We start from the raw sequence: 23,451 nt of genomic DNA, 5'->3' as shown, positions 1-23,451 counted from the left end.
AAGTTCTGGTTTAAGCACTTGGGCTCTAAGCCAGTTATTTTACATTAAGAAGGTTTGTGGTCTGTACTCTTGTGGGAGGAGAGGCTGGATTCTGCCCTTCTGAGCTGGGAATTTCTGATTAAAGGCTTACTGTGCCTGCTTATTTGAACTGTTTCTTTCTGAAATGTGTGTGCCTTGTTTGCTGTAGTCCACAAGTTAGTAGTTTATTGGCCATTTTGGGCTAATTTCTATCTCTTTCATTTCCCTTTTATAAAAACCACGTTTGAGCATTTTTTTGCACTTGTATTCAGCTCAGCAAGTGCCTGCCAGGTGTCCTGTAGAGTTCTACAGCAGCAGAGAGACAAGAGAGAGACTTTGGAGTGATTAAGTATCATTTTTCTGCATATTTCTTGCTGTCTTTAACTAATTCCACCTAAAACATCCATTTGTCAGCATTTCTGTGATTTTAAAAAGATTGTTTCTGCTACATATTGTACTTATTTGCTGCCTGCACTTGAACTAAGTCATTTTGTATTTAAACAATCTGTTTCACTGTTGTAGGCTATACACTAAAGTGTGATAGCCATTTCTGTGCATTTAAAGTGTTTTTTAGATTGTATCTGCTTTATTTTCTGAAAAAAACAAAAAAAAAAACAACAAAAAAACTTGTTTCCTGCCTTTCTGAACTAGCATAGTCCAGTTTTCAGGTTATTCCTAAATTCAGGGCTGTGTTACAAGTTTCTGTGTTTGCCCATAGCTTACTTGGATAGAAGGAAGTTTCTCTGTTCACCTGTGAGAGAGGGGAGCTTTGAGCAGCCTATCTGTCCCTGGAGGAGTGGTTTCAGCCCAGAAATTAGTAGTTTATTGGCAATTTTGGGCTAATGTCTATCTCTTTCATTTCCCTGCTATAAAAACTGCATTTGTGTGGTTTTGCGCTCTGGGCAGCACCGATTAGCTAGGGTTAAACTATTCCTGGCTCCACGAAGTCTACTCTTTAATTTTTCCCTTGGAACTAGACAAACTTTCAACTTAAGCACTCAAACCATTCTTTTCACAGCCCTGCACTTGCTCAAAACTCATAGCAAGCACTAATTAACCATAGCACTAGACCCCCCCCTAAACTGTCCAGAAGGACAAGGCTCTCTATTCGTCCCTACCAGCCAATCAGTAAAACAGCTCACTTTACCTATTCACGCATATCCAAAGGGCAGTTTCAGGTGTACTCTCCAGTCCAACTGGTGAATCTGGGCATTTTGAGGCAATGTTACAACTGCCTCATGTACACAGACAACCCTCTCCTCCTACCACCAAACACTAATATATGTGAGAGATGCAATTATACAGCCAAACTGGAGGCAAAGCTCTTTCAACCCAAGACTGGAGCTGACAGGCAAGAGGAGAAGGGAAATACTTGCAACATACCACCAGTCTCACATAGATCTATTAAACCAACACTGGCAAATAACACATATAAATACATGAAAACATACTCAGAGGCTCTAAATAAAAATCTGCAAAAGCAACAGAGACCTCCAAAGCAGATATCCAAGCAACCTCCACACCCCATCACAAACCATGAAACACATACTTCACAAAACCAGTGTGCCATGCAATCACAGCCCTTAAGGCAAAATAACATACCCAACACACTAGTAATAGGCGACTCTAAAGTCAGGCACACTGATGTCCCACTAACTAGGCTGGACAAGGAGAAGTTTACAGTTAGCGGCCTGTTGGGCGCCAGGATTGGCCACATAACACAAGCACTTAGGTCACTCAAGAACAAGTACAAATATGACTTTGTCATTGTCCATGTTGGTATGAATGACCTGAGATGTACCTTCCTGGACTACATGAAAAGAGACATGGAAGAGCTCTCTGATCACATAACCCAGGCCGGTATGACCCTGACCCTGAGCAGCATCCTGCCATCACCAAGAATGATGCCACAGTATTAAGAAAAAATGATCAATTTCAACAACTGGCTAAGTTTTTGGTGTCATTCAAAGGGGATCCAGTATCTGTCCACCTGGGATGACATGCTCGACAAGCCACGTTGCTTCGCAAGAGATGGCTTGCACCTGTCACCCTTAGGCTTTTGAATACTGGCCAAGGCTTTTGCCGCCCCCATAGTGCCTTTTTTAGGCAAGGCTCAGAAGCCAAACCCACCACTGTAAATAGGACAAGTAACCAAAAATGCTACTCAACCCCAGAAGTCTAAACCTCAAAATGCATGCACTCGAGGCACTCCTCAGTATGGAGATCATCAATATCTGTGCAGTAACAGAAACCTGGTTTAAGGCTCCAGAGAGCACCCCAGCACTACCAGGCTATAACTCATACCATACCATACTTTTCAGCCACAGAACCCGGACCGAAACACAAAAGGGGGGTTGTATCCATATTCATCAAGGATACCCACACCTCCAGGTTAGTGGCACAACATGATGTCTCAGAGATCATCCATGTGCAAGTAACAATGGGAAAAACTGCAATTCAAATTGTAGCTTGCTACAGATCACCCACCATGACCCAGGATCCCCATTCCACGTTTCTGGAGACACTGGAAAATATGAAAGTCCTACCAAATGCCCTAATATTGGGTGATTTCAGTTACCCAAACATTAACTGGGAGAACTACTCAAGTACTAACTGCCTTGCCCAACGCTTCCTAGAATTTATAAACTTGAATGCCCCGGATCAACTAGTCAACACCCCCACCAGAGGTGACAACATATTGGACCTGGTCATCACCAACATGGGTGACCAGTGTTCCACACCAGAGTTCAACCCCTCGCTGGTTAGATCGGACCATAGACTGATCACTCTGGATATCCACATTCCGCCCACACCCCCAATCAAGGAAACCACTGTGAAAAACTTTGCAAACTTCAAGTTACTTAAGACCGAGGCAGAAAGGTTCACAGCCCCCATGCTAAAGGACAACGCTGTCCAAGCTGCTGAATCCCTTACAAAGGCACTCTATGAGCACCTGCAAGAATGCATGGATCATGCTATCCCAACCAAAACCAAGACTCACTCCTCCAAGAAAAGGAAACCAGTCTGGTGGACCTGTGTCATAAACAAGCTATACAATAGAAGGAGGAAACTAGTACAGAAAAGAGTAAAATCCCAAGAAGGAAAAACATCCCTGATCAATATCAGCAAGAAACTATGTTCCCTCATAAAATCATCCAAGGCTAGCATCAAAAGAAAAATTGCCAAGGACTCAAAGATAACCACAAAGCGTTCTTTAGCTATGTCAAAAACCTAAGTGGAAACTCTCAGATCTGCTCTAAGTGAAGAATGGTACAAAATATACTGAACCGACTGATATTGCCAACATTCTGGCAGACAGATTTAGTGCAAACTTCACCCATAACCCTACCAGAAGAATGTAGAGCCCTGGCAATCACTGACACAGAGGTTAAAACAGCCCTATCCAAAGCCAAAAACACAGCTTCAATGGGACTGGACGGTGTCACCTAAACACACTGCTCAAACTCAGCCTCTCTACAGGCTATGTACCCATAGAGTGGCACACAGCAACAGTTGTCCCGCTCCACAAAGGTGGAGCCACAACGGACCCCAGGAACTATCGCCCTATAAGCCTGACTAGCTTGGTCTGCAAGGCTATGGAGCGCATCATTATGGAACTCATTAACAGAGACATTGGGAACCTCCAAACATTTGACCCTACCCAGTTTGGCTTTGTTAAGGGCAGATCATGCCTCCTAAACCTGGTGGACTTCTTTGAGACAGTTACCAAGGCTTTAGACGAGGGAAAGGAGGTCCACCTACCTAGACCTCGCAAAAGCTTTTGACACCATTCCCCATTCTGGTATTATAGACAAGCTCACCAGCCTGAACATAAACCCCTATGTCATGAGATGGGGTGCCAATTGGCTCATGGATAGAACCCACATGGTGAGAGTTGCAGGCTCTAGGTCTGACTGTAAACCAGTTACAAGTGCCGTCCCCTAGGGCTCAGTCCTGTGACCCCTCCTGTTCAGTATATACTTCTCAGAGGTACAGGCAAGCACAGGAGGACTATGGCTAACCAAGTTCCCAGATGACCGCAAACTGAGGGCCATAACTGACTCTTCGGCTGATACAGACATCCTCCATAAGGGTCACACTGAGACAGATACCTGGTGTCAAAATCATGGCCACAAGCTAAATGCCAAAAAGTGCATAGTCATCCCCTTTGGAAAAAAGAAAGTACCCGCAAACTACCACATACGTGGTAGTCCCCTAAATACAGAAAATGTAATAAGGGATCTGGAGACCCAAGTAGAAAGTAATCTCTCCTTTGATAATCATATTGCCAAGGTGGTTAGAAAATCCATCTATGTGGCCCACCTAATCACAAAAGGGTTCACATCTAGAACAAAAGAGGTTATTGTGCCCTCTACTCATCACTCATCAGACCCATCATATAGTACAATGCCCCATTTGGGAGGTAGCTTACAAGACACCTGCAACAGCTGGAAAGACCACAGAAGTACCTCACCAAGAGGATTACTGGCCTCAAACAGATGCCCTATGCAGCCCGACTGAAGAAACTCCAGCTGTACTTGGTTCCATACCGCTTACTCAGAGGTGATCTCTGCCTGACATACAAGGCCATGTCCAACCCAGAATTGATGGACATGCTCCACCTAAAAGAAACAAATCCCAGAGAGCCACACGCTCTTGGGATCTGAACCTCACCACAATGATAAACAGGACGTGCTGGAGGGATAGATTCCTGTCCCAGAGACAGAGCCCCTCACTAACAGTCTTCAAGAGAAACCTTGACAAGTGGATGGGAAACAGAAAATTTAGCCCGGGGATCACTGCAGTGGCTCTACTGGACAGAGGCACAGGGAACTAATGGCTCTGCTGGACCAAGGCACAGGGAACTAATCCAAGGGGGTGGCGAAAGCCAACACATTCTGGCTTGGCTTATAGATGCCCTTGGGTAGCTATCCTAGTACTTACCTATGAATCTATGACCCTACAGTAAAAACACATGCAGAGGAAGAATCAGTTTACTATACTGTATATACATTAACTAAAATATATTAACTTTTACACAGCATACTGAAATTCTTTATCAAAAGAGACTAAATGAGATGAATTAAACTTATTTTTACTATGAACAAATGCAGGTATATTGTGTTATTAAAGCAGAGAAGTAAAATGCATTCAAAACTGTCACTATCAGAAACACGTTATATGCATTTCTTCTGTAAGTATGAATACAGTTTACATTAAATAAATCATTATTTATAATAAAACATATACTTACAAGACTATTTAGTAAAAAAAAATTGTTAAATAAACAAAAATGGTTCAAACAATCATTCTTGAATCCAATTGGCTGTTGGAGTTCAGTGAGGAGCAACAGGTTCAAATGGAAGACATTGCAGATTGTTCCTCACAAGTATGGGAGCTAATTAAAGCTGTTAGAAGCTCAAGCTTGCCAGAAACGCTGTCAGAGCCATCAAAAAAAGTAAGTAGGTGGGAGTTTTATAATAGGATAAAGCTGTTTAAGCATAAAAATGCTCGCTGATGTTAAAACAAGCCACAAGTAGTGTAAAACGCCATTTTTAAGCATAAATGGTGGAAAAAATGAAAATAGAGTACAAAATACCAACAATACCAAAGTATTAGTGTTACTAGCTAATAGGAGCATATTACAGAAGTTCGGTTAAGCACAGCAAATGTGTATGTAAAAATAAAATGTCAGCGCTTTCTTTTTTTTCCAAAATCTCTTCATTTCAGTTTTCTTTTTTTTCAAATAATAACAACAATACGATAACTCAAAAACACAAATAAACAATACAAATACCTATCTAAAGAAAACAGACTCAATCTCGTTCCGAGAAAATTATATATATATATATATATATATATATATATATATATATATATATATATATATACATATATACACAAGAAGTCACTACATCGTCAAGTAAAGTATGAGAATTCTTATGTTCATTTGGTCTCATAAGGGATAGTTAGAATGGGGATAGTCTATATATAAAGTAAAAATAGAAATTTAACCATTTATTTGTATGTTTTGGGAAAATATCTAGTTACACATATACTAAGAGAAAGGAGAAGATGCAAGAAAGACTGGTTATACTACATTCATTTCTTATTTAAAGGTTAGCTTTTCATGACAATTTGTAGACAAATTTTATTTGTCAAGAATTATATCTAGTAAGTAACCCCAATATTTTTGGTAATAGCGTTTGTTTTTTGTTTTTGAATAAATTAATTTGTGAGATGAGATATATTTGATAGCAAGATTGCTAAAATTTTCCCATGTAATTGGTGACATGACATTCCAATTCTTTGTAATAAAGAATTTAATAAGGGCACACATCGTAATAAAGACATGTTTTAATATTTTTGGGAGTTGAATTGTCACATATTAAGCATTTCTCTCATTTCTAGTGCTTAAGTACTATACCACTGGGACTAAGACTAAAGACAGGCACACACAAGAAGAAATAGATATGAAATATATGAAATATGTATAAATAAATGGAATGTATGAGTGATTCTGTACTATTTTACTAATGCTGTGCACATGAAAAGGTTACAGTATAAAATAGTAGATTGCAGCTGCATAAAATTTTAGATCTATTAAAATTGTTTGAGTAATGTGTGTTTTTGAAAAATTAGCATTATTGTGAGTAAGATAACAGGAAAGGAAAATGTTGCATTATGTTCTGTGTGTGATTCCACATTGTTTAAAGGGGAGAAAATAAACTCTTACAGGAAATGTGAAATTAATTATATTACTTTGTCCCTAGGTTTCTTTTTTTTCTTTAGTTATCCCTTCATTTTTGAACCTTGTCTTTTTAAATTCATTGAAGAATCCATGGGTACAGGTTGATTTAGAAAGTTCTTTTTTTTTTTTGAACAAACGTGGATGCTTCGTCAAGAGTGTCAGAAATGTTCTTTCTCTGTGGTAGGGATAGTCTTATTCTTGTTAGGAATATGAGCTGTGTTTTGATTCTTTCCTTTTTTAATGACTTCATTAGAGGGACAAAAATGGAGCAAGGGCCCAGGCAGCCCTTTTTCTGTTAATTTCTAGTCTATATCGGTTACAGAATCCTCAAGTGTAGCAATCTGGGCAGTTTGTTGTTTAAGGACATCATTCATTAAGGCTATTTGGTGGTGTCTTCCTTTAATTTGTCCACTTTTAAGTTTAGTTTATTTTCACCACTAGGTCTTGAACTGTGGTAAGGATTACCTGTATTTCTTTCTTCATTTGATTTTATTGCTGGGAGAACTTGGAGTTTCTCATCTTCCTTTATGAATGTAATTTCAGTGTCCCCTCTTCTGGAGAGTTTGACAGGAAAATATGAAGATTTTTGTTGAAACATTACACCAACTTGTAGCTTATGACTTACAGAATCTAGTTATAATAATTTCAGGTTGTTGTTGGGGAAATTGAATAAAAAGTCCTGTCAGGAAAAATGAAGACTGCAGAGCTCAAGAATTCTGCTGCTTTCAGCCTGCCATCCAAGCCACACACCCCTATCTATTTTCATCTTCTCCACTTGTTAAAAAAAATATGTCTGACCTGTATTCAAAACTATAGGATTATAAACATTATCACTTCTGGCATCTTAATATCCATATCCATAAACAAGAGCTTCTGGTTTCAGTTTTTGTATTATCTTTTGTTTAGTCTCTTCCCACATATCCTTTTATGCCATAACAGTCTACTTTTTAATCCATACTCTTAAAAACATCATCTTATAATGTCTCCATAAATATGAGTACTGCTGAACAAAGTCATGAGTAGGTACATAATTTATGGCTTTATCTTTTGTTTTACAAGCTTTTGGTAACCACTATGCCACCATGTACTTTCAAACAAGAAGAAAATTAGTGTCAGTTATTGCCTCTCCATAGCCCTATCCTAGGGAAATAAAGTCAGACCCTTAGGGCAATGGGATGAGGCCCTCACCAGGATGAAGTAAGGGATCAATTGATTAGAGGTAACTTATGAAGAATTGAGAGATGAAAACACCCTTCCTGGTTGAGTAGATGAATACTGCTCAGAAATAGCTCATACCACTTTCACCCAGGTACCACTTAAGCAAACATCCTTTGAGGGGGTCCAGTGGGTGCTGCAAAGTGATACTCAAGTGGAGTTGAAGAGGGATTCTTGTTCAGAGGTAAGCTTTTTTTTTTGAATAGTGTAAGGTAATTTGGTAGTATTATCTTAGTAGTACAGTGTTGGTTATATTCAGGTATATCACCTTTAGAACGTACTTGTGTTTTCACTGCACCCCATATGACCTATATTTAATGCACAGAACAGGTACTGAATAGGCCCAGGTGAGAGTGAATGGCAGTGAACACCTGATGGTGACCCGGTGAGAGTGAATGGGTGGGAATGGCTAATGCTAGCCCAGGTAAGAATGGATGTGAGTGAGTGACTGATGCTGGATCAGGTGAGAGTGGATGGGAGTCAGTGGTTGATGTTGGCCCACGTGAGAGTGGATGTGAGTGAGCGGTTGATGTTGGCCCAGGTGAGAGTGGATGTGAGTGAGTGACTGATGCTGGCTGAGGTGAAAGTGAATGGGAGTGTGTGCTTGATGTTGGTCCATGTGATAGTGGATATGAGTGAACAGTCAATGTTGGCCCAGGTGAAAGTGGATGTGAGTGAGTAGTTGAAGTTGGCGCAGGTGAGAGTGGATGTGAGTGAGTGGTTGATGTTGGCCCAGATGAGAGTGAATGGGAGTGTGTGGTTAATATTGGCAAGGTGCGAGTGGATATGACTGAGCAATTGATGCTGGCCCAGCTGAAAGTGGATGTGAGTGAGTGGTTGATGTTGTCCCAGTTGAGAGTGGATGTGAATGAGCAGTTGATACTGGCTCAGGTAAGAGTGGATGTGAGTGAGTGATTGATGCTGGTCCAGGTGAGAGTGGATTCATCTGAGTGGTTGATGTTGGCCCAGGTGACAGTGGATGTGAGTGAGTGGCTGATGCTAGCCCAGGTGGCAGTGGATGTGAGTGAGTGGTTGCTGTTGTCCCAGGTGAGAGTGGATGTGAGTGAATGTGTTATGTTGGCCCTGGAAAGAATGAATGTGAGTGAGTGATGTTGACCCAGGTGAGGGTGGATGTGAGTGAGTAGTTGATGTTGGCCCAGGTGAGAGTGGATGTGAGTGAATGATTGATGTTGGCCCAGGTGAGAGTGGATGTGAGTGAGTGGCTGATGCTAGCCCAGGTGGCAGTGGATGTGAGTGAGTGTCTGATGTTGTCCCATGTGAGAGTGGATTTGAATGAATGTCTTATGTTGGCCCTGGTAAGAATGGATGTGAGTGAGTGATGTTGACTCAGGTGAGGGTAGATGTGAGCGAGTAGTTGATGTTTGCCCAGGTGAGAGTGGATGTGAGTGAGCGGTTGATGTTGGCCCAGGTGAGAGTGGATGGGTTTGAGTGGTTAATGTTGGCAAGGTGAAAGTGGATATGAGTGAGTGGTTGATGCTGGCCCAGGTGAAAGTGGATGTGAGTGAGTGGTTGATGCTGGCCCAGCTGAGAGTGGATGCGATTGAGTGGGTGGTGATGGCCCAGATAAGAGTGGATAGGAGTGAGTGGTGGAACTGGGCTCATCCATATTGGGAGATGGGAGGGAGGGATTCAGTTTACATTGGTAACACTAACAGGAATGTAGGTGTATTCCCTGAAACTGTATGCCTAACATACCTATGCTGCAGATGTTTGAATACTCAGTCAGTGTTGTAATGAAAAGGCTACCACTGGAGGACAGAGTTAGAAGAGTCTACAGGATCAGGAGGTTAGTCCACTCCCTAGTACCTGCAGGAGTAAGTATAGGTGAGGGGCACTCTGTGGGGTCATCAGACTTGCCCACCCCCTAACACCAGACCCTCTGTGGGGAATGAATGTACTGATAAGGTCATATTATCATCAAATGGGCTAAAGAGCTCTCACCCTGGTCAGTGAGCCTTGCTCTCACTGCAAAGAAAAGAATAAACAGGTAATTTGGGTTCAGTAAAGGAGGGACACTGGGCTGAATTTGAAGACACACAAACAGCCAAAGCTTGCTTTTTCTGAACACCTACCATTTAATCATTGCATTTAAATTTCTTGTTGCTTAACAGCTCTTTTCAGACTGCACTCTTTGTTCACCAGGAGCTTGACCTTTCATTCAATATTAATGATAATATCTTATTTTTTTCTAATTTAATTCAATGTACATTGTAAGTTACATAATAGCATGTCTGTAACAAATTAATGAAGATTAACACATCTGAATGCATAAACCAGACTTTGTATCTTTTCACTCAGGATGTACCATTGTCAGGCGATTCTTTTACTAGCTGGAGCTGAGCCTGTCTAGTCTTGAATTTTAATAATAGGTTGTTGTTTTCCATTAACGGTAAAATATATTAAATGTATTATAAATCCAAATATGAATATGCCTCCAGCTATGGCTTTGTTATCTCTAGCTGGTGTCATTATAAGTTTGGTGAATTTGTACATATGACTACTATTGTTTTTTATAAACATCACTCAATATTATGGTTTCATGAAGGATTTTTGAGGTGAACCAGCAGAGAATATTTTTTAGTGATTTACCATTGTTACCTAGGATTTTGGATATACTCATCAATGTGATTTGTTTGAAAGTTTAGTTTCAGCATGCTTAGTAAGAGAAAGTTGGCAGGGTGTGTGCAAAAAGGAAGATATCTAGTGTGTCACTGACAGCCTTTTTTGGCTCTGTTTAATGTGATGTTATAGCCTGGAGGGGCAATTTCTTCATTTTTTGTTTCCTAGCATAGCCAGGTTTCTGTGGCAAATAAGATGCTTGGAGAATGTACTGCTATCCATGCATACACTTCAGAGAATTTGTTATAAATACTTCATAAATGGATTAAAAAGATCACATCAAGAACCTTCCTTATTGTTCTGTGTAATCATTCAATCTGCTGTGTCCCCTCTAGAACTATCATGACACTCTGAATGGGCTTACTGCAGCCCTCCAATCATACAGCATTAATTGTTTCATTAAGCAAACCTGTTCTAGCTAATGCAGAAAGGTTCTCTGTGCTCTTAAAGCAACATTCCAGTTTAAAATAAAGGCACCTTCTCGCTTAAAATAATAGCTACTCTTCTCTTACAACAAAAGAACCCCTCTGTTCTTCAAGAAACATTTCCATCTAAAGTGATAGCACATCAATTAACAAGCATTTCTCTGTGCATGCTATTCATGTTCATAGTAATAGTATTTACAATCTTTCAGGTCACTTATATTTTACTTTGTCATATTATCTGTCAAGATTTGCCACACTTTGCATAGAGTTTACCAGTAGCTTGAAATCCTTGGTTTCATTCTCATTAGGTGACCAATATTGACGGACCACCTTTACTGTAGTAGCTTGAGCCAGATTGCTGCTGCACTTTAAATTTGAATGGCTGCAGCCCATTTAATGCAGTAAAGAATTTCTTCTTCTCCAATTTTTTAACAGATTCTCAGTTCTTGGATTTGGGCAACTATCAAAGTCTGAATTATTAGTTTGCCTTCTAAAATCCAAGCAGACAGTGGTTGTTTTGTTAGAATTTGGGACTAACACCATGGGGATGCTGCCATCACTTTTTCACCCGTCTGTTATTCATGTTTGAAAGTATTCCTTTGTTATGACCTGTACATCATCCATTTGTTATGCCCTGTACAGCATTCCTTTGTTATGCCCTGTACATCATTCCTTTGTTATGCCCTGTACATCATTTCTTTGTTATGCCCTGTACATCATTCCTTTGTTATGCCCTGTACATCATTCCTTTGTTATGCCCTGTACATCATTCCTTTGTTATGCCCTGTACATCATTTCTTTGTTATGCCCAGTACATCATTCCTTTGTTATGCCCTGTACATCATTCCTTTGTTATGCCCTGTACATCATTCCTTTGTTATGCCCTGTACATCATTCCTTTGTTATGCCCTGTGCATCATTCCTTTGTTATGCCCTGTACATCATTCCTTTGTTATGCCCTGCACATCATTCCTTTGTTATGCCCAGTACATCATTCCTTTGTTATGCCCTGTACATCATTCCTTTGTTATGCCCTGTACATCATTCCTTTGTTATGCCCTGTACATCATTCCTTTGTTATGCCCTGTACATCATTTCTTTGTTATGCCCAGTACATCATTCCTTTGTTATGCCCTGTACATCATTCCTTTGTTATGCCCTGTACATCATTCCTTTGTTATGCCCTGTACAGCATTCCTTTGTTATGGCCTGTACAGCATTCCTTTGTTATGCCCTGTACATCATTTCTTTGTTATGCCCTGTACATCATTCCTTTGTTATGCCCTGTACATCATTCCTTTGTTATGCCCTGTACATCATTCCTTTGTTATGCCCTGTACATCATTTCTTTGTTATGCCCAGTACATCATTCCTTTGTTATGCCCTGTACATCATTCCTTTGTTATGCCCTGTACATCATTCCTTTGTTATGCCCTGTGCATCATTCCTTTGTTATGCCCTGTACATCATTCCTTTGTTATGCCCTGCACGTCATTCCTTTGTTATGCCCAGTACATCATTCCTTTGTTATGCCCTGTACATCATTCCTTTGTTATGCTGTGTACATCATTCCTTTGTTATGCCCTGTGCATCATTCCGTTGTTATGCCCTGTACATCATTCCTTTGTTATGCCCTGCACATCATTCCTTTGTTATGCCCTGTACAGCATTCCTTTGTTATTCCGTGTGCATTATTCCTTTGTTATGCCCTGTACATCATTCCTTTGTTATGCCCTGTACATCATTCATTTGTTATGCCCTGTACATCATTTCTTTGTTATGCCCTCTACATCATTCCTTTGTTATGCCCTGTACATCATTCCTTTGTAATGCCCTGTACAGCATTCCTTTGTTATGCGCTGTACAGCATTCCTTTGTTATGCCCTGTACATCATTCCTTTGTTATGCCCTGTACATCATTCCTTTGTTATGCCCTGTGCATCATTCCTTTGTTATGCCCTGTACATCATTCCTTTGTTATGCCCTGCACATCATTCCTTTGTTATGCCCTGTACAGCATTCCTTTGTTATTCCATGTGCATTATTCCTTTGTTATGCCCTGTACATCATTCCTTTGTTATGCCCTGTACATCATTCCTTTGTTATGCCCTGTACATCATTTCTTTGTTATGCCCTCTACATCATTCCTTTGTTATGCCCTGTACATCATTCCTTTGTTATGCCCTGTACAGCATTCCTTTGTTATGCCCTGTACAGCATTCCTTTGTTATGCCCTGTACAGCATTCCTTTGTTATGCCCTGTACATCATTTCTTTGTTATGCCCTGTACATCATTTCTTTGTTATGCCCTGTACATCATTCCTTTGTTATGCCCTGTACAGCATTCCTTTGTTATGCCCTGTACATCATTCCTTTGTTATGCCCTGTACAACATTCCTTTGTTATGCCCTGTACATCATTTCTTTGTTATGCCCTCTACATCATTCCTTTGTTATGCCCTGTACATCATTCCTTTGTTATGCCCTGTACAGCATTCCTTTGTTATGCCCTGTACAGCATTCCTTTGTTATGCCCTGTACATCATTCCTTTGTTATGCCCTGTGCATCATTCCTTTGTTATGCCCTGTACATCATTCCTTTGTTATGCCCTGCACATCATTCTTTTGTTATGCCCTGTACAGCATTCCTTTGTTATTCCGTGTGCATTATTCCTTTGTTATGCCCTGTACATCATTCCTTTGTTATGCCCTGTACATCATTCCTTTGTTATGCCCTGTACATCATTTCTTTGTTATGCCCTCTACATCATTCCTTTGTTATGCCCTGTACATCATTCCTTTGTTATGCCCTGTACAGCATTCCTTTGTTATGCCCTGTACAGCATTCCTTTGTTATGCCCTGTACAGCATTCCTTTGTTATGGCCTGTACAGCATTCCTTTGTTATGGCCTGTACATCATTTATTTGTTATGCCCTGTACATCATTTCTTTGTTATGCCCTGTACATCATTCCTTTGTTATGCCCTGTACAGCATTCCTTTGTTATGCCCTGTACATCATTCCTTTGTTATGCCCTGTACAGCATTCCTTTGTTATGCCCTGTACATCATTCCTTTGTTATGCCCTGTACATCATTCCTTTGTTATGCCCTGTACATCATTCCTTTGTTATGCCCTGCACATCATTTCTTTGTTATGCCCAGTACATCATTCCTTTGTTATGCCCTGTACATCATTCCTTTGTTATGCCCTGTACATCATTCCTTTGTTATGCCCTGTACATCATTCCTTTGTTATGCCCTGTGCATCATTCCTTTGTTATGCCCTGTACATCATTCCTTTGTTATGCCCTGCACATCATTCCTTTGTTATGCCCAGTACATCATTCCTTTGTTATGCCCTGTACATCATTCCTTTGTTATGCTGTGTACATCATTCCTTTGTTATGCCATGTGCATCATTCCTTTGTTATGCCCTGTACATCATTCCTTTGTTATGCCCTGCACATCATTCCTTTGGTATGCCCTGTACAGCATTCCTTTGTTATTCCGTGTGCATTATTCCTTTGTTATGCCCTGTACATAATTCCTTTGTTATGCCCTGTACATCATTCCTTTGTTATGCCCTGTACATCATTTCTTTGTTATGCCCTCTACATCATTCCTTTGTTATGCCCTGTACATCATTCCTTTGTTATGCCCTGTACAGCATTTCTTTGTTATGCCCTGTACATCATTCCTTTGTTATGCCCTGTACAGCATTCCTTTGTTATTCCCTGTACAGCATTCCTTTGTTATGCCCTGTACAGCATTCCTTTGTTATGGCCTGTACAGCATTCCTTTGTTATGCCCTGTACATCATTTCTTTGTTATGCCCTGTACATCATTCCTTTGTTATGCCCTGTACATCATTCATTTGTTATGCCCTGTACAGCATTCCTTTGTTATGCCCTGTACATCATTCCTTTGTTATGCCCTGTACATCATTCCTTTGTTATGCCCTGTACATCATTTCTTTGTTATGCCCTGTACAGCATTCCTTTGTTAATCTGGTATTCAGAAAGTGTTTAAATTAGAAACAAAACAAGATATGCGGATAAGGCTGGACAAGCAAAAACTTCAGTTATCACAAAACACGTATATCCAGCTGAGACAGCAGACATTTCGTTATAATTTACATTATTATTATTATTATTATTATTATTATTATTATTATTACTATTATTATTATTATATGGATACATATAATTGTCAGCTTAAACTTTTAGTACAGAAATAAGCTGAATAACTCAGTACGGCAGAGACAGCTGTATAGGTATTATTAATAAATATTATTGATTTAAAAGTACATTTGTGATGAGCATGCTAATCTATTTACATATTAAATGTCAGAGAGAAGGACTACAGAAAGAGATTTTGGTATTCTAATAAAAATAGAGAGCTATGCTGATGGAGAGGGTGATGAAGCTGAACAGGAGAAGTTCTGTAAGATATGAGAGAGAGAAAACAAGCAGACATGATGACATACAAAATATTCTAAAGTAGAAGGTTAATTCCTACATCCCTAAGTGTCCTCTAGTATTTGAGTATCTGCTGAACCAATTATTAAGTTTCTGAAGTGCTCATGCAACAATGACCGGTGTTCTACATATTTCATTGTTTAGTTCAAAGTGTCATCTTCACATTGTGCAGTTTTAAAATTTAAGGGATAACTGGCTAGGCTTAAAATGGCTCACAAGGGCAGTTTATTACTAAACTATGAACCCATGAATACCAATCATCTAATTTATGTTGTCTTCTCTATGACACCTCAGAACACATTTTAATGTCAGTATTGCTTTATTTTCTATGCTTATAGATATTTGTTGTCTAGTCTTCCCATATTTTTCTGAGCTTGCAGTGATAGAAATGAAGTTAGATTTCTACCAAGGTACTGTTTCTTCCCCTTTAACTACACTAGTGAAATATTTGGCATTGGAAATGTTTTTCTTTTATTGGCATTGTTCTTAGAAGCTGCTTTGTTATAGGTTAATGGTGAACAATCTCTTTAATTGGTAAAGGTTCTTTTTCTTTTTGTATCTTCAGACATTTTTTTAACTTGTTTAACATTTAGGTCTTTCTAACACTATGCCTAGATCTTTGTTGGATTTATACAGCTTAACGAATGTATCTGATGGTTGTTCCTGCACCCTTTTTTCCACATTAGGCAGAGTTACATCTGTAAGCGCGCTTCCTACGCTGTACTGGTAGGTAGTCTATCAAAAGCACTGCCTTTTTCCCAGTGCTTCCACAAATCTGTAAAGTGAGCAAATATTCCCCTGTTGTCATTTCATGAATTAAATGGGGTACTGTAGCAACAACATGACCAACTTATGAACTAAATAACATTCTGCATAATTATGTTCCTAGTTAGTCATTACAACCCACTCACCACACTCCTGTCTGTACTCAAACCTATCCAATCTGCTGGGCATTGTCTGTACTTGTACCATGAAGCTAAGGCCTGGAACTCCTTAGCTCCGTCCATCAGGTCAATACCCTCTCTGCCATCCTTCAAAACCATTTTGAAAAGCTTCTTAGCCAAAAGCTGGCTCTGTTTATGCTCAACATCAGGATAAACTATATCCCTAAATGTGTACTTTACATCTCCTTACTTTTCCTTCTTCACTGAGTTCCTTACTTCTATTAATGTCTCTCCCATGGTTTTCTTTCTAAATGTACCATAAGCCTGCTGTTCTCATACTATATATTGCAATTGCTGTTTGTATTATAATAACTTACCAATAATTTCTCTATGAACTGGCTAAAATTTGTCTTAAGTATTAAAGTCATTGCTATATAATCTGTGTATATTCTTAAAATTGTTTTCAAATTATGTCTAATTTGGTATAATTATTTAAACTCTCTTTGTTTTTTGTATTATTTCCAAAGACTGTAAAGTTGTTGTACTTAAAATGTTTTGTAAAACTTTGGAGCTTTTCTCCTGAGCGTCCCCTGAAAATGGGCTCCTACCCAGTCAGACTATCCCAGTAATCAAATATCAATATATAAATAAATAAAATAACAATCGTCTCGAGCATAGTTTATATTTCATATTGTGTAATGGGTTACTGTTTCTTTATGGCATGAACACTTACTACTTCAACTGCTTGGTTTAATTCTTTTATAAAACATACATATTGTGTCATTGTCCATGTGATCACGCTGCCTCTGCAGCTGTCTGCCTACAACCAATCAGACTTCCCAAAAAGTCCTCCAAAATCCAGAAATCTAGGTAGCTAAGATGATGTATTACTGCTTTTTTCTGTATCTCTAACTGTGATGAGTTGTATATTTAATTAACTGCTCTTCTACTTTTGGAGGGCTTTTTGGGAAGTCTGATTAGTTTTAGTGAATTTTATGCAGCTATATATATTGTCTTTATTTTTTGAATTTTATGTCTGATGAAGCAGTGTTGAACACTGTGAAAGCGCTCACTTTTTAAAATAAATCTGCTGGTTTTATTTTTAAATTCTGCTAGAGATTTTTTGCCTTCTGCTACACTTTGGGATTTCTGTGTTTTACATTAGTTTTGTGGATTTCCTTGCAGTTTGGGTTTTTTTTACTATATTTTTATTTATTGTCATTTGTTAACCAGGTTGCTCCAACTGAGCCAAAGGCCCATTTTCAGTGGAGACTCGAGGAGAAAAGCTCCAATTACAAATTAGAGTCAGTCATAGACAAAGTAAATACAGTCATATAAAAAAGAAATTACATCTCAGATAGAGTTTATACAACAGCAGATAATGCAATTAAAATTGTTATGTACAGGTTTTTGTAAAATAATGGAATAATGTACATTAGCTACAGGATGGAGGGGCAGTTAGGAGAAAAGCAAAGGAGTTATTTACACTTATAGGGAACTGTGGACGTTTTTCCACAGAAGAGGGGTAATGAGAGAAAATGGGGAAAAAGATGGTATGTAAAAGGCATAAGTTTTAGGAATTCAGGTTGGAGCTAGATGCTTGAGTGCTAGTTTGAATTGTGATTTATTGGGGATACTTCTTATAGTATAAGGGAGGGAGTTCCAGGAGTGAGCCAATGAGAAATTACACAATGACTTCCCAATGTTTTTAGATGGTTTGTATATGTCCAGCAGATGTTTATCTGATGAGCGGAGTTGTCGTTGAGGGTTATATTGTGGTACAATATTAGAGATAGAGGAGCAGGATGTAAAGAATTGAGTGGATCATAGCCAGTTGTAGAAGGAGAAGTTGATTTGTGAATTCTGTCCATTGTAGGTATGTAAGGGTGAGGCAGTGATGGGATGTATAGGAGAGGTTTGCAGCACATTTAGCTATTTTATTGTAGGTTTGTTGTAGTTTATTGTAGGTTTGTTCTAGTTTATTGTAGGTTTGTTCTAGTTTACTGTAGGTTTGTTCTAGTTTATTGTAGGTTTGTTCTAGTTTGTTGTGAAGAGAACACTGAAGGTTAGTGAGGACTGGCGCTGCATGTAGTAGACTGGGTAGGAGGAGAGGTGAGGCTAGGGTGGGCGTAGAGGAGTTAGAAAAAAATTTGTGATTACGGTATAGTATGCCAAGTTTTTGGTGAGATTAGGATACAGAGGTAGGATTTCTTCAGTGTCTGCGTAAGGATCACAAAGTTATAAACTTTAATGCTTCATTTTTCTCATTTAAATTGAGAAAATATAAATAAGCTACAACTCACATGTGACTGTATGACTAAATGGCTTTATGCAGACAGTGTTATAGTTTCTGTGTAAAGAAAGCCATGTGACTTTACCCTTGACATTAGTACCGTTGTATTTTTTAAATAGATGAAATCCGACAAGAAAAGGTTTCTACTTTTTTCTGCATTTGATGAGAACATGAGCTGGTACTTGAATGAGAATATTCAAAAGTACTGCAAGCAGCCTTCATCTGTGAATCAGCTGGACCCAGATTTCTACAGATCAAATATCATGCATGGTGAGGTTTTGAATGCCATAATTAACGAATAACCGTTATTTAGAATTGACATTTATTCCATTGAAATGCTTCTTTATAATGCAAATAATGCTGCTATGTTAACTTATTTATTTATTTATTCGATGTAGTAATCAGGGCAGAGCACCGATCCAAATGGACTTATTTCTGTCTCAGTCCTGACAAACATAAATAATAGCAGACAAATTAACAAGAAGTATTGCGAATACAAACAAAATGCTGCATGAAGACTGCAATGAATTAACAATGGGAATACATTTATTTATTTATTTATTTGATATTTGTTAACCAGATTGGTCCAAGTGAGCCAATGGCCCGTTTTCAGTGGAGACCCAAGGAGAAAGGCTCCAAATACATACACAATTACATTGCTTTATAAGTATATACAAACATAGGTAAATCACATCTTGGTTCAGTTATTTAACAAAGGTAGAGATATATGTCTGTCAAACAATACAATGACACATTAAAAAAAAAGAAGAAAAACCAAGAAACATAAAGATAGTATGACATAGAGGAGAAGAGAGACCATAGAACCCCTTCTACTAGCTCTGCTTAGGATTTGGTTCATGGGGGGAGATTACAGGGGCATATCATGAGGTGGATTAAGTATTGTTTGAGTGAGTTCTTAAATTTGTAAGTCTGACATATGCTTCTTAGGGTCAAGGAAAGCTTGGTCCATAGGGTGGCAGGAGAGTAGCTGTATAAATTCTGTCCTGCAGGTCTGTTAGGTTTGTGAATATGTAGTAGGCATTGATCAGAGCTCCTGATGGGTTGGGCAGGTATATAGTGAGACTAATGAGGAAATACTTGGACAGGAGGAGGGTTTATTGATAATGGAGTGGATTATGAGGATTTGGGTAAGTTTGAGGTGGTTGGGATACTCAAGCCAGTTAAGTGACTTGAGAGCCAGACATGATGAGTTTTGGATGGCAAACTGGCAGCAAATCTGGCCACTTTGCTATAAGTGGATTCTAGTTTGGAGATTAAAGTAGACTGGAGGTTAGTAAAGATTTGTGAGCTATAGAGGAGGTTGGGAAGGAGGTAGGCATTGCCTAGTGTTAGTCTAGATTCTGCGGTGAGGAATTTTTTTGTTCGGTAAAGGAGACCTAGCTTTTGATGGGTAATAATAAAGTACCCAGTAAAGGGGCCAACAGGAAGGGAGAGTTAGTGTAAAGAGGAAGAATATAAAGAGGGTTAGTATAAGGTGGGAAGAGTAAAGAGGAAAAGTATAAAGTGTAAAAGGTAGCAAAAGTAATGAAAGGGCACACAGAAATTAATTATATACAAATAGATGATGTGAAAGAGATGTTACATATTAGTGCAGGAAATTAATGTGATGAAGATGAAGGTGCCTGACTGATAAAGGGGAGAGTGGGGGGTTAGATGATGTATCCAGAGGGAAAGCATTTGCAAATTGACTCAAACTTGAGATGATCTTTAAGCTGAGCATGAAATGATGGGTATGACCGGATGCCTTTAAAATTACTAGAGAAGGATTTAAGTTCAAGACACGTATTTATTTTTTATTTTTTATTAAACGTTTTTTTTACTGGAAAAGTCCAGCTGGGACAGAACCCATTTTAGTCTAGCTTGGACAGTTGCAGTTATATATCCAGTTGGCTTGTAAGTGTTATTTTAGGGATTATTTGAATTGGGTTAAGGAGGAGATTGCAGTTATATTAGTGGGCAAAGTGTTCCACTTTTTAGCTATGAAATTTGAATAGAGGGAGGCTCCTGCAGAGGTGTTGGCTTAGAACAGAGGGAGGCTCCTGCAGAGGTGTTGGCTTAAAATAGAGGGAGGTTCATAGGTTCATAGGTAAGTACTAGGCTATTGGCCCTAGGGCCTATATAAGCCTAGCCAAAAATGTACCCTGGCTTTCGCCACCCAAGAAAATTATTTTCCTATGCCCCTGTCGAGCAGAGCCACAGAAGTGATCCCCAGGGTAAATTTCCTAATTCCCATCCAGTCATCAAGATTTTTCTTGAAGAGTGCTAATGAGGAGCTTTGTTTGATATAGATAGGTAGTTTATTCCAGAGTATGGGAAGTCTCTGAGACAGGAATCTATCCCTCTGGCATGTTCTGTTTATTGTGGTGACAAGGTTTAGGTCCCTAGAGCATGTAGCTCAGAGGGATTGGGATTTCTTTAACTGGAGCATGTCCAACAGCTCTGGGTTTGACATAGCTTTGTATGTTAGGCAGAGATCACCTCTGAGTAGGCGATATGCGATGGAGTAAAGCTGGAGTTTTTTGAGACAGTCTGCATAGGGCATCTGTTTGAGGCCAGTAATCCTCTTTGTGAGGTATTTCTGTGGCCTTTCCAGTTGTTGTAGATGTCTTCTGAGGAACATACCAAAAGGGGCATTGTACTCTATAATGGGTCTAATGAGTGATGAGTAGAGGGGAACAATGACCTCTTTTTTTCTGGATGAGAAACCTTTTGTGATGAGGTGAGTCATGTAGAAGGATTTCCTGACCACTGTGGCAAAGTGATTATCAAAGGAGAGACTACTGTCCACCTGTGTCCCAAGGTCTCTTATCACATTTTCAGCATTAAGTAGACTACCAGCTGTGTGGTAGCTCATGGGTACAGAATTTTTACCAAAGGGGATGACAATACACTTTTTGGCATTGAGCTTCAGGCCATGGCTTTGACACCAGGCATCTGTCTCAGTGAGGTCCTTTTGTAGTATGTCCACATCGTTAGGAGTTTCGATTATGGCTCCTAGTTTGCAGTCATCTGCAAACTTTGTTAGCCAAAGACCATCTGTGTTAGCCTGTATTTCAGAGAAGTAGATACCAAACAGGAGGGAACCCAGGACTGAATCCTGTGGTACTCCACTTGTCACTGGTCTGAAGTCGGATTTGGAGTCTGCTACTTTCACAGTGTGGGTTCTGTCCATGAGCCAGTTGGCAACCCATCTTGTGACATAGGGATTTATACCTAGTTTAGTAAGCTTATCAATAATTCCAGAGTGAGGGATGGTGTTGAAAGCCTTGGCGAGATCTAGATAAGCTGTGTGAACCACCTTACCATCATCTATGGCTTTGGTGACTGCTTCAAAGAAGTCAATCAGGTTTAGGAGACACGATCTACCTTTTACAAACCCAAACTGGTTAGGGTCCAGAGTTTGGAGATTACCAATGTCTTTGTTTATGAGTTCCATGATGATACATTCCATGGCCTTGCAGACCAGGCTTATCAGGCTAATGGGGCAGTAGTTCCCGGGGTCCGTCATGGCTCCCCCTTTGTGGAGAGGGATAACTGTCATGGTGCAACATTCAGTGGGCACAAAGCCTGAGGTGAGGCTATGATTGAACATGGTACTTAGGTAGGGTGCCAGTTCATTCTGTAGTTCATGTAGAACGCAGCCTGGGATATTGTCAGGTCCCATGGATGCTGTGTTCTTGGCTTTGGCGAGTGTGTTTTTTTACCTCTGCAGCCATGACTACAGGAACTTTGCATTCTTCCGGTATAGAGATGGGCCCTCTAAGGGGTGAGAAGGGGGTAAAGTTAGCACTGAACCTATCTGCCGGGATGTTGCCAATATCAGTTGATTCTGTATATTTAGTGCCATTGTGCACTCAGCAAATCTGAGTGTTGCCATTGAGATTCTTGAGATAGCTATAGAATGCTTTCTGGTTGTCTTTAGAGTCAGTGGCAATTTTGTTTTCGTAACTAGCTTTGGAGGATGAGGGATCTCAGCTTTTTATTGAGGTTGACCAGGGAATTCCTCCATTCATGGGATTTTACTCTTTTTTGCAACAGTTTCTTTTTTCTGTTGTAGAGTTTGTTTATAGCAGAGAACCACCAAATTGGCTTCTTTTTTTTTTGAGGATAGCATCTTGGTTCTATTAGGGATAGCATGATTCATGCACTCATGTAAGTGCTTTTAAAGTGCATTTGTGTAGGATTCAGCAGTCGTACCTCTATTGTCCATCTGCATGGGTGTCATGATGTTTTCCACTTCTGTCTTACGAAGTGTGAAGTTGGCTTTGGAGAAGATTTTTTACAGTGGTTTCCCTAATTGGGGGTGGGGCGGGATGTGGATGTCTAGGGTGATTAGCTTATGGTCGGATCTGACCAACGAGGAATTGACCTTTGATGTGGAATACCGGTTGCCCATGTTGGTAATGACCAGGTCTAGGATATTGCTGCCCCTGGTGGGGGTGTGAATAAGTTGATCCAAGGCGTTGGAATTTATGAATTCCAGAAAACGTTGAGCAAAAGATTTGGTACATGAGTAGTTTTCCCAGTTAATGGTGAGGTAGTTGAAATCGCCCATTATTAGGGTGTTGGGTTGTACCCTAATACTTTCCAGTGTATCAAGAAATGAGGAGTGGTAATCCTGGGACATGGTGGGGGGTCTGTAGCAAGCTACAATTTGGATTGCGGTCTTGCCCAGAGTTAGTTGCACTTGGATAATCTCGGATGCATTATGCTATGCAACTAGCCT

The 23,451-nt window shown here is 39.6% G+C and overlaps 1 protein-coding gene across 2 annotated transcripts in view; it reads left to right on the top strand.

Moving 5' to 3' along the window:
• Positions 1 to 23,451, top strand: part of F8 (coagulation factor VIII) — a 2,728,596-nt gene that overhangs the window by 1,085,181 nt on the left and 1,619,964 nt on the right. For both annotated transcript variants that reach the window (XM_044057714.1, XM_044057713.1), the window contains one exon: positions 18,824 to 18,974. In XM_044057714.1, coding sequence (XP_043913649.1) covers positions 18,824 to 18,974 — 151 coding nt within the window. The remainder of the gene's footprint in view (positions 1 to 18,823; positions 18,975 to 23,451) is intronic.

This window comes from Protopterus annectens, chromosome 15.part0, assembly GCF_019279795.1.
Source record: "Protopterus annectens isolate FY-2018-M chromosome 15.part0, PAN1.0, whole genome shotgun sequence".
Lineage (NCBI taxonomy): Eukaryota > Metazoa > Chordata > Ceratodontiformes > Protopteridae > Protopterus > Protopterus annectens.
The sequence above is the reverse complement of the archived record's forward strand: the minus strand, read 5'-3'. Positions and strand labels throughout refer to the sequence as shown.